Consider the following 12491-nt stretch of genomic DNA (forward strand, 5'->3'; position numbering starts at 1 on the left):
CAGTACCTCATTAAATGGAAAGGCTTTGGCCCAGAAGAAAATTCGTGGGAGCCAGCGCAAAATGTCCATGCTCCTAGGTTAATTCAAAACTTTTTCCGCAACCAGCCACAAAAGAGGAGTCAGTTGGGCATCCGGAGGCTGCCCATAAGGGGGGGGCAATGTCAGAGAACGAGAAGATCACCTCGGCGCACGAATCTGCACATGCGTAGGATCCCGACAAGACAAACAGGCAGGCGGGCACTAGGACCCAGGCGCGCCTGTCACCAATGACAGCGCCGGGCAGGCACTAGGGCCCAGGCACGCCTGTCGGCGCCGGGCGGGCTATTTAAACCAGCTCTTGCAATGCTCACATTGCCCTATGGTCTTGTTCCTGTTGTTCCTGCTTGTTCTGTTCCTGAGATTGCCTTGTTGCTGACCTAGCCTGACCCTGATTGCTGTTGACCGTCTCCTGCTCTGACCCCTGGCTCGTCTTGATTTCTTTTCTGCCTGTTCCTGATGATCTGACCTCCTGCTGCTGAACCTGGCCTGTGACCCGATTACTCTCTGCTTACTGCTCTGTACCGTTTGCCTCCACTGTTACCGACCTGGCCTGCCTGACTTCGCTATCTCTCCACGGTGTCATCCGTCCATCCATCCTGCACGGATCCATCAACTGCTGCCAGATCTGCTCCGCCTCTTCACAGCAGGCTCTGATCCGCTTCATACCACTGGCATTTACCTCTACCACAGCTGGGTGTACTCAGGGGCCGCGACCTGGTCTCAGCCTACTCCAAGTCCATCCCCACCATCAGGGGCTCTGGTGAATAAGCAGACTGGGGCTTAGACTCCGTGCCCTGGGGAACCCCGGCCTGTGGATCTCTAGAGTCACTGCCAGTCGGTACCTGACACACATTACCATTGCCCCCTCCACAGAGCACCAGTCCCTCACACATACAGTGGTACCAGTGCCCCCCTCCACAAAACACCAGTCCCTCACACATAGTACCAGTGCCCCCCTCCACAGAACAATAGTCTCTCAGACATAGTACCAGTGGCCCCCTCCACAGGGCACCAGCCCCCCCCTACAGATTGCACCAGCATCCCCCCCCTCCAGAGAGCACCAGTTCCCCCTTCCCCCCCCCCCAACACCACCACACACATGCATATAGGACTGTAGACAGCAGATACAATTAACTATAAATAAAGACACTAACACCGACCTTTGGAGTAAAATTTGGCCACAGCCTTTTATTATTGGTTTCAATAAAATATTACTTTATTAAAATATAATAGAATAATAACAATAACTTTTAAATAAAATATAAAAACCAGACTCAGTCACTACGACTCGAGAAATTTTCAAAAATCCACCATACATTTAACTTAAACAACTGTCCCCCAAAAGCCAGTTGGGCTATTAGACCCGACTTGCATCCACCCCCCAGACCACGGCCAATTCTATACATCTTTGTAAGTCACAATTAAATATATCTAAACCAATTGCAGATAAATGTACTCCATCAGGTCTGTATAAAGCAGGAAGATCACCTTCTACGTCTGTATGCCTAAAGGAGAAACTTAACATGGTAGGTATGAATTTTTGTATAGCTCTGTTTACCCTTTTTTTTACCTTTTCAAAAGGCTTCCAAATCGGAGTGTTTAACGACAAGAGCCTAGGTATAATTTCAGAAAATATAATTACTGTACTAGGCAAAATCAATTTTAACTGTTGGAGATCATGTTTAATGGAAAAGATTAAATCTAGGGTATTTTGCTGACCTATGTAATTTCCTCCTAAATGTAATACCAATATGTCTGGTGATGGCAAAGAATTGTGTAGTCTTCCTAGTTCATAAAATAAATCCTTCCATAGCATTCCCCTATTACCACACCAAAATACTTTAAATGAATTGACACTAAAACCTAAGTTTTCTGTATACACATATCTTGCAGCTCTTTGCTGAGCCCAGAAAATATAGGAGTGTCCCACTATCCAAACAGTGCAAACTGTACCTAAAATGGCAATATCAATACAGTTAAGGCCTAATATATCATTTATAACTATTCAAATGCCATCTTCCAATTTTTTTAATTGTACTGTTTCCTAAACCAAATTTGGATGCTTCAGTGGCAGACCCAATACGAAACGAGTGTGACGAGAACTTTAAATGGTCTAGTCCCAGAGACGTCAAGCATTTTTTAAAAACGCTCCAAAAATGAAATTGCATCAACGAGAAACTATTTGCATGAATGAACACAAATTGTCAAGCTTAGGACGATTTAGTATAGTAATATTGCTTCATTAGATAGACTGAGCAAATAGCCGAACCACTATAACCATTCAAACTTATAATATACCCTGTACATAATTGATCTGTCTTAGACCTTTTTAATAATATTCTCAACTTATCAATACCTATTGATATATCCTGAAATTTAAAACCAGATCTACCTGTCTATCTGAAAATTTCGGATATACGGCATGCACCCAAAAAGGCCAAAGAAAAAACTACATGAAATAAATTGGCTCCATAGGGAGAAAAGCACACGGAACACATTGCATTGCATAAATCAGCTAATATGGCAGGAGTAATTGGCCATGGACTAATCACCTCAAAATGTACTTTTTTTTATAGCCTTTTAAAGCTTGCTTTACTGAGAAAAAACTATTGCAAGAAAGTAAGTTATGTAATTTTAGAAAAAAGGAAACCTTCTAATTGTTTATCCGTTAAATGGTCTAGAAATGATAGAACTAAATGCTCTGAAATAGATAAGTAATTTTGTTTTTGAGAATTCACAAAGGTCTGCCATAATAACCAATCTTGACAATAGTTTGACCATGTTGAAGGTGCCACCAAATTTTTAACAGAATCAAATACTTTACTCAAATGAGCTCCCAAAGATGCTGTGGACAAACCGCTCCCTGTCGGTCCACCTCTGATAGTAATGAACGAAAACGCAGCATCTGTGAACAAGAGAGAGCCTGCCAGAACTTTGTCCTTACTTGGGATGTAGGAGGCTTTTATTCATATATTTAATGATGAACACTGAAAAACTAAGAGTCTAATTAGAGTAATTACTGGAGGTGACTTTGACGATAAACAGTTAATGGCATATAATAGACCTTTATTATCTGTTCTAAAAATAATTCTTCTGTTTCTAAATTGATCACCCCATATTTCCAGTGCCACCAAAATGGGGAATAGCTCCAGCAAAACTATATTGTTCAAATAATTCTTTCTTTTCCACCTATCCTGCCAAGGACCTGCACACCAATGTTTTCCCCAAACTACAGCAAAACCTATTGAACCTGCCTTCGCACGCCTTGACGTCACGCCGCTGGATCAGGAGGTCTGGCGGCCAACCTTTGATTTCCACTGGTCAATGTTTTTTAGGTGTTTTCTACAGCCTCTATAATTATCTACAGGCTGCAGGCATGTGCATTATATGATTTATACTTTTATACATTGGATTTAATAAATCTTTGTCAAATATTACTACACTATGAGCACCTTTACTTTTTATACCTGGCACTGAGCCCCCATACCTCAGCCCCAGCATTTTCAGGCTTCTGTGTGGATCCAAGGAGCAGTGTGATCCGACCAGACCAGCATCTTCATACCACTGAGGGACCACCAGGGTATTCCCAAGCAGCGCCTACATGAGAGCAATCAGTGACTTTTAGCGGGACTGTGGGACTGCGGCGGATGTTCTGACACTGGGGTGGAACTAACTTGGTGTCACTGACATCCCCAGTGACACCAATACAGTGATCAGTGCTAAAAAACAGCACTGACACTATACTAATGACACTGGGCAGGAAGGGGTTAATGTGAGGGGCCGTTAACTGTGTGCAGAGAGTGATTTACTAGGTGGCAGAGGGTGTGTGCTTCACTGTAAGCACACTGATCGGGAGCAGTGTGCTCGAGCTGACAGGGAGGAAGACTGTTTGTAAATAAAATAGTCTTCCTCCCTGTCGATGATTGTCGGTAATCACCAGGCACGGGAGGGGAATTACCGGCTAGGACTTGATGATTGACATCCACAGGCGCAGGTAGGGCTCGCGCACATGCCCCCTACCTGGTAAAGCAAAATCACGTATATACAGTATATATGAGATTTTGCGCAACCATGCCTCTGTGTAGCAGTATATCTGCTATACTGTGGCAGGTCAGCGGTTAATGTAGCTTTTTACTTCCTGATGAATGCAGTGAGCAGATCCTGTCATTTTTTAACCTTAACTTCAGGTAAGCTAAATTCCATAGAAATTGTATTAATGTTAATGCCTACAAAATCAATTCAAGTTGTCAGGTATACCGTCTTTTCATGTGTTACAGGGACTCCAAATTGTTGGCATACCGCACAAAATGTAGATAACAACTCTTGATATTTTGGGGAATCCTCAGGGCCTATAATAAGAAAATCGTCTAAATAATGTATTATGCAATTAGAACTGGCCTTTTTTGATACCACCTATTCAATGAATGTAGAGAAAACCTAAAAATAAGAGCATGACAATGAGCACCCCATGGGGAGGCATTTGTCAAAAAAGAATCCTAATGAATTAAAAAATTGAGGGTGGATGGGAAGTAACCAAAAAGCAGATTTTATATCTGCTTTTGCAAACAATACATTGTTACCTAAAGATCACATTTTTTTCCAAAGCCTCATCAAATGATGTGTATGATACCGAGGAGCAAACCTCCAGTATTTGATCATTTAACGAGGCTTCTATGGGAAAAGACAAATAATGTATTAACCTCTAAGAGCCCTCTTCTTTCTTAGGAATAACCCCTAAGGGGGAACTACGGAAGTTTTAAAACGGTGGGCTATTAAACGGACCTGCGACTCTACCTTCCTTTAATTCCTTAAACAATTTTTAATAGTTAATTTAGTTTAATTTAGTTAATGAGCATAGTATTGACACCTATGATAAGTTTCCATTCAATGAAGCAGGCTGCAAGGGCTAAGAAACTGCTTGAGAGCACAGGACAGGGATGCTGCAAGGTTCTTCCATTACTTCCATGGCTGAAGGATCTTCTGTTCTACTGACTGGTGATCTGCTTCTTGTTGGGACCCAGATACATTGCTGGCAGCCCCAAAGCTTCTGCCCATGTCCTGGGTTGTCCTGGCAACCTTCTAGGGGTGTGTTCCGCCGCTGACTGGCTCCTCCTAGCTCTGCCCGCATGACCGCCTGTGGCCCCGCCCGCCACCATCACTCTTCTGCGGGGAGATTCCCGCCCAGACTTTCTGCTGGCTGTGCTGGGTGGAGAGGGGGAGTATCTGCAGCTGTCAAGGTCCTACCTTTCCTCAGAGATTGTGTTGCTCCATGTGCTGGCATCCATCTTAAGTTCCTGCAAAGCATGGTGGGAGCCTTTATGCTTTCAGGCCTCTGCGGCTCCTCCTCCAGAAGGGTGTGGCTAATCACATTTAAGCCTGCTGTCTGCAGTTGCTCTTTGCATTCGTGTCCTGTATGTTCCTTTGCAGCAAGCTCTTGTTCTGTTCTCGTTGCTCTCATGGTAACCGACTCGGCTTGGACAAGACTATTCTCTGCTTTATCCCATTACCTGACCTCCCGTTGCTGAACCCGGCCCGTGACCTGAGTATCCTTGTCTACCGTCTTGTACTGTTTGCTCCGTTGTTATAGACCCGGCCTGTCCGACCACGCTATACGTTTTCCATCTGGCTCCCACCAGCTGTACGCCATTGGCGGCAGTCGTTACCGCAGCTGGTGTTACTCGGGGGCCGCGACCTGGTCTCAGGCTGCGTCAAGTCTATCCCCACCATCAGGGGCCCTGGTGAAGGGCAGCCTGGGGCTTAGACTCCGCGCCCTGAGGGACTCTGGTCTGTGAGTAGCGGCTGTTGTCAGTCGCTGCGTGACCCTACCATTAGGCCTGCCTGCCCATTCCACCGCTCCTACCCTGACAGCAGCGCTGACAGCGCTACCCCTTTGCTGGTCCCTTCTCCACTCCTCCTCTTTTCTGGGTGGCTCCGGCAACTTCATCCTTTGGTGAGAGGTCCCTTCCTTCTTCTTCTTCTTCAAAGTCTTCAGTCTGGCCTGCCTCCGTGTTGAACGCGGAACTTCCGATGGCTCCGGGGGCTCAGCGGCGGTGACAGCTGTGCTGGATGAGTCTTCTTGTGTTGATCCCGACGGCGGTAAGTCCAGGTACTTCCTCAGCCATTCTTCAGACCTTTACGGCTCTCTCCGGGATCTTCCGCAGCAGCGTCTTCATGCTTGGATTGGATCTCTGCAAGAGAGAGCTATCCAGATGGTGTACCCTGATGCAACAGGCACCCCGGGGGGTTCTGACAGGTCTTATATAGGGGTTTTCAACCTTCTAGAAATTTCTTAGATTTCACCTGATCCACTCCTGGCCTATAAGGAAAGACCTGTCACATGTATTTTCCCTATAGTCCATGTGAATTCTATAGTAACCAATAGGAAAAGGTCATTTTTCCATGACCTATTCCTAATCTTCACAGCCACCTGGATCCCTGTGCAGCTGTGAGGGGAGACTTGAAACTTCCCTTGCTGCAACAGTCCCATGAGGGGAGCCTTGAAACTGGCTTTTCCCATTTCCCTTTTATTCCTGCACTATACGGTACATTCCCGGCTTCACCAACATTGTCTTAACCATTACTGGTTGCTAACAGTCCCTGAGTGTTTTAATGAAGTTCTATTAGGTCAGCTCAGATAAAATGTTAGCTCTCTGACCATTTTCAGGGTACTCAAAATCATATGTAAAGGAAGAGCTTTAGTTTTTTCAAAAATGATTGTGCTAAGGTTTATACATCTTTGTGAGGCTCTTCCTGGCCCATCAATATAAGCAGATTTGATATGTACAGGAAGGTTTTTGTTTTATATAACCATGCCCCTTTAAGCCCCTCCTTCCCCACTGTTAATGCAATTTGGCCACACCTGCTGTTTGCCATGGTGCGCTATGTGCACCACATTACTACTTTCTTTGGGACACCAAAAGGTGTTCCAGGTCCATTACAATCCCATAGTATATAATACTACAAAAAAAAATATTGCTCTGCTAAACTGTTCGGGTTTGGCTTGAAGAAAAAATGGGGGCCCTGTCAGGTAGACTGCATGGGGCCCTGTGATTTGTAGCAGCAGCCCTGCCAATGATGCCTCTAAAAGCTGCATCATGACTGGCAGAGTCAGTGTCCTCAGCATGTCTTTTTCTCACCAAAGCTTGTTTAGGAATCTGTTGATGTATCTCATCAAGACATGAAAGCAATAAACTAGCTTCAGCCAGAATAAGGTTTGTTGGTGGGATAAATGATTGCTGAAATATCAGGCTTCATTTACACTAGCACACTCAAACCTGCATTGAGAGGACATTTCAAAATGCATATAAATACATGTAATGATTTTTCAATGGTGCCATTCAGGCTATGCATTTACCTGCATTTATGTGCAATCAGTTTAGCTGTGTTTAGATAAAATAGAATTCTGTAAAAACGGGGTCCTAGTAGACACTCTAGACGTGGCTAAACCTCATGTAAACCTGACTAAATGTGTCTAATTGTGTCTAAACCTGCTTTAAAGCGGGCACATCTAGATGCAGAAAAAAAGTCATCTGGGAATTATAAAAGTTGTTTATATTTCCCAGATGACTCCTCCTGTGTTTAGAACTGATAGGATTGTGAATGACTGTGGGGGCCTTTGGGCACCTTGAGGATAGGTAGCATGCCACAGTACATGGACAAAATGTAATTAAAAGGTACAGGGGCTTAACATGGAAACCCAAGCTCCTCATTGTATATATAGTACACATAAGCCGCATCCTTTGACTAAAACCTTTCCATTAGATATGCTTGTAGGGATCAAGAATACGTAATTCATAGCGTGTAGAGGTCAGAAGTATGAAACACGCAAAGTGCAGAGATCAGGACTTGTGTAATGCTAAGTGTAGGGGTCAGTGGTATTTGTAGCACACAGAGTGCATGTATCAGCGTTGTGTGTATCATCCAGAGTGCAGGGGTCAGGAATAAGGGTAATTCACAAATCCCACCCTGTAACTCCATATACACTATATTACCAAAAGTATTGGGACACCCCTCCACCACAGGTGTATAAAATCAAGCACCTAGGCATGCAGACTGCTTCTACAATGAAAGAATGAGTGAAAGAATGGGTCGCTCTCAGGAGCTCAGTGAATTCAAGCGTGGTACCATGATAGGTTGCCACCTGTGCAATTCCATCTGTGAAATTTTCTTCCTACTATATATTCCATGGTCAACTGTTAGTGGTATTATAACAAAGTGTAAGCAACTGGGAATAACAGCAACTCAGCCACAAATTGGTATGCCACATAACATGACAGAGCGGGGTCAGTGCATGCTGAAGCACACAGTGCGCAGAAGTAACTGTCTGCAGAGTCAATAGCTAAAGACCTCCAAACTTTGTGTGACCTTCAGATTAGCACAACAGCAGTGCGTAGAGAGCTTCATGGAATGGGTTTCCATGGCTGAGTAGCTGCACAAAAGCCTTACATCACCAAGTTCAATGCAAAGTGTCAGATGCAGTGGTGTAAAGCACATCTCCACTGGACTCTAGAGCAGTGGAGATGTGTTCTCTGGAGTGAATAATCGCACTTCTCTGTCTGGCAATCTGATATACGTGTCTGGGTTTGGCAGTTGCCAGGAGAACGGTATTTGCCTGATTGCATTGTGTCAAGTGTAAAGTTTGGTGGAGGGGGGAATATGGTGTGAGGTTGTTTTTCAGGGGTTGGGCTTGGCCCCTTAGTTCCAGTGAAGGGAACTCTTAAGGCGTCAGCATACCAAGACATTTTGGACAATTCCATGCTCCCATTTTTAAGGGAACAGTTTGGGAATGGCCCCTTCCTGGTCCAACATGACTGCACACCAGTGCACAAAGCAAGCTCCATAAAGACATGGATGAGCAAGTTTGGGGTGGAGGAACTTGACTGGCCTGAACAGAGTCCTGACCTCAACCTGATAGAACACCATTGGGATGAATTAGCGCAGAGACTGCAAGCCAGACCATCTCGTCTGACATAAGTGCCTGACCTCACAAATGCGCTTCTGGAAGAGTGGTCAAACATTTCCATAGACACACTCCTAAACCTTGTGGACAGCCTTTCCAAAAGAGTTGAAGCTGTTATAGCTGCAAAGGGTGGGCCAACTCAATATTAGACCCTACGGACTAAGACTGGGATGCTATTAAAGCTCACATGGCTGTAAAGCCAGGTGTCCCAATACTTTTGGCAATATAGTGTACATATATGCAATCTTTATTTAGAGAAGTGCTAGGTAAAAGTACTGCTTTAAAAACGAAACATTTATTAATTTAAGAAATCTTATTAATTCAGTTTCGGACCTATATTTCCCTTACAAGAAGTGTAACCAGTGCTCAGACTACAGTGCTGACATTTAGGTGTGTGGAAGCACTTCAACCAAGAACAGATAAATCCACAAGAGCCCTCCACAGGCAGGACATTACCAAACTAGCAGAGGCATTTCCTACCCAAAATATAATGTCCTCGGTAATGGAGTAGAACCCTGCAATGATTTTGTTCCTCCTGCTTTGCCTCACCAGAACTCAGATGCAGTAGTGTCCAGCATAGTGAGGGGAGGTCCTCCCAGGACTCCCCTTAGCCATGTCATAACAGACCCAAGGTGGAGCCTCATTACCTTCAGCTCTGCAATATGTTGACATACCTGAGGTCTGACAGGTGACGTGGCTGTGAAAAAAGCCACTGGTTGCTGTGGCAGGTGTGTGCGTCACCGAGATCCAGGGGCACAGTGCAGATATGCAGGGCACATGCCATGGGTGCCTGGTGCTAGCGACACCCATGGGTAACACCATCCACTGGATCACTACACCCTTTTTTAACACAGAATAAAGATATGCTGAATTAGACAACAAACAATGCACATGTTAACTGGAGAATAAAAGTTGTAATACTGTACCTCAGAAGTGGTAAAACCCATGTATATATTTTACTCTGGATTCTAAACAAAGAACAGAGGATGATTATGTTTATAGTATTGCTTTGTAGCAAATTGTGTTGGCATTTGCGATAGTTGCTTAGTAGCAAAAGATAAACCCTATGTTGAGTACTGCCTCATTTGCAGTACATAGCGTATATTACTTCCTTTATTAAACCTGAAACCAAATATTTTACATATTGCAGCTTCCCAATCCTTAGACATGGTAGCTGCATTCGTTTTCTTTTTTTGGCTTTTTCCACACTGGTTTTAATTTGGGATCTAGCAAGTAACACACATCTTGCATTAGGGTCCCTACACTCTGGATGAGAGAGCAATAGAGACACCTTTGGACAGCAGCGTTTTATTCTGGAGGAAGGGAGTGTTAGATGCACTAGCAGATTTAGATACATCTAAACTCCAGCTAACAATTTATAAGCAGGTACAGCAACAGTTTTTTGGGGGAATAAAGGTTTTACATAAATAAATAAAAGCTGATCATTGTAAGTACTTCTATCAATGTTATATGGTTTGTGTCAACCCTCTAATTGCTATATCTGCAAGAAGACTTGTTCTGTTATAACAGATTAAGTTACAGGGAGGTTTGGGAGTCCCTTATGTGGCAAGATATTATTTAGCTGTCCAAATCTCATAGTTATCTAAGCTACATGCAACTTCAGATATTCTGGTATGGGTGCTTTTGGAGATTCTGAATTGTGGCTTGACTCCTGTTAATATGCAATTCTGACTCCTACGTAAAGTACGCTCACCCACGCTGAGCTCCCTAATGCTACATAGTTTGAAAATATGGGACCCCTGTATCTACATGGTGAACATCCCATGGTTTCACACGAGTGCAGCATTTCCTGACAACCCAAGCCTTCCCAACATAGGCTTCCATCCAAGAAACACACGAGGCTCCTCCTTCACAATTCTGTCAGTACTTCCAACTTCGTCACTGGATAATGTCCCTTCATTGCACTTCAGAATACCATTTTCCTAAGACGAGCTTTGAACATACTTGTTAACATCACCGTGGTCCCCAGGCCTCATCTCTGCCCGTACACTTCCTTAAACAATAAAGTACACCCAACACCCCTCTGCCTCTTATACATAACACAGTGGTAATGTGATTTAACCACTCAGAATAATTTGGAGAACTAGAGTAGGGCTTGGTCAACTGTAGCAAAATGTTCCTTTAATACGACCACGCTTGAATATGCATACAAGGGACTGTTGTAATGGTACTGGGTCCTGGCCCGGTTAGCCCACACAAACCTGGGTGTAGCAGTGCTACAGATAATTCAGGAACTGTGGCCACTGGGGGATGTACTGCATATCTGGTGGTCTTGGCCCAGGGTTTTGGTCTGTTGAATAATTTATTTCATCTGACAATTTTAAAGTATGCAAAATTGGCTCTGTTGCATTGCCCTATCATGGGCCTCTACATACCAACAAAAATTAGCGTCCTACCTATTTTTGTTTCAGGGAGTAAAAGACCACATTGCCGACTTAATGGTCCAGCATCTTAAAGGACTCTCATTCAAAATTTCTTAAAATTTGGTGGCATCCATATTTTCGGTGGTTTCATATAATGTCCACGGCATGTGCTCACCATCTAAGTGAGGGAAATTATGGCAGGAAGTTTGTCGATTAAACCTAACAATGCTACTACTTCAGGAAACCCATTTCATGGCGACTTCCACGCCCAATCTCCCACAATCAATATTTAATCAATGGTTCCTATGCCCTTCTCTGATTCCTAAAGCAAGATGGATGGCAATTGCCATCCATAAGTCGTGTCTTTTTGTCCCCCTTACCCATATTGCTGACTGGGAGGGCAGATTTTTATTCCTCAAGGGTACTATTGTATTAATAATGAGTTATTCACTATAGCTTATGTTTATGCACCTAAAACCCACACCATTGACTTTCTCTCCACTATATTGAGGAAGCTCCTTAAATTTAAGGAGGGCCTTCTCATACTTGGGGGGGGGGGGACTTCAATCTTCCCCCAGACCCTCAATTGGACACCTCATCAGGGAAATCGTCCTTTTCTTTTAAAGCTCGAAAACGTCTACAGGATCTTCACTTAGTGGATAGTTGGATGGTAAACCTTTCTGTTAAAGATTATATCTATTTTTCCCATGTCCATACCTCCTATTTGTGGACTGACCTTCTCTATGTTGATCAGTATTACCTTTGCTGACTTCACGGCACAGATATTGGCCCAATAATTATTTCTGATAACGCCCCTGTCTCTTTGAATCTAACTATGCACACCTCCCATAGACCTGCTTGGACATGGCATTTGAACGAATCCTTGTTGGGTGACGAAACAACCCCTACCGCCATTGAATCCTCCATTACCACATATTTCCAACTCACTTCCACTGATGGGGTGTCCATGGGGGCGTGGTGGGAGAGGCATAAGGCGGTGATAAGAGGAGTCCTGATAGCCCATGGATCGAGAATCAAAAACGTTAAATGTTCAGAAATTCTGGACTTGGTTACTAAAATTTGGTTACTTGAACAAAAGCACAAGAACA

General features: G+C 43.9%; 2 protein-coding genes across 12 annotated transcripts in view; one reads left to right on the forward strand and one right to left on the reverse strand.

The window, feature by feature from the left end:
* Window positions 1-12491, forward strand: part of TSPAN4 (tetraspanin 4) — a 1204586-nt gene that overhangs the window by 1128990 nt on the left and 63105 nt on the right. The window lies entirely within an intron of this gene.
* Window positions 1397-12406, reverse strand: LOC149445644 (uncharacterized). The gene is made up of 2 exons (XM_089653496.1): window positions 12331-12406; window positions 1397-1992 (listed from the first exon to the last, which is right to left on the reverse strand). The coding sequence occupies exons 1-2, from the start codon at window positions 12404-12406 to the stop codon at window positions 1397-1399; spliced, it is 672 nt and encodes a 223-aa protein (XP_089509622.1).

The sequence above is a fragment of the Staurois parvus genome, unplaced genomic scaffold, assembly GCF_062004578.1.
Source record: "Staurois parvus isolate SC_StPar_1 unplaced genomic scaffold, SC_StPar_1.0 ptg000715l, whole genome shotgun sequence".
NCBI classification, from domain to species: domain Eukaryota; kingdom Metazoa; phylum Chordata; class Amphibia; order Anura; family Ranidae; genus Staurois; species Staurois parvus.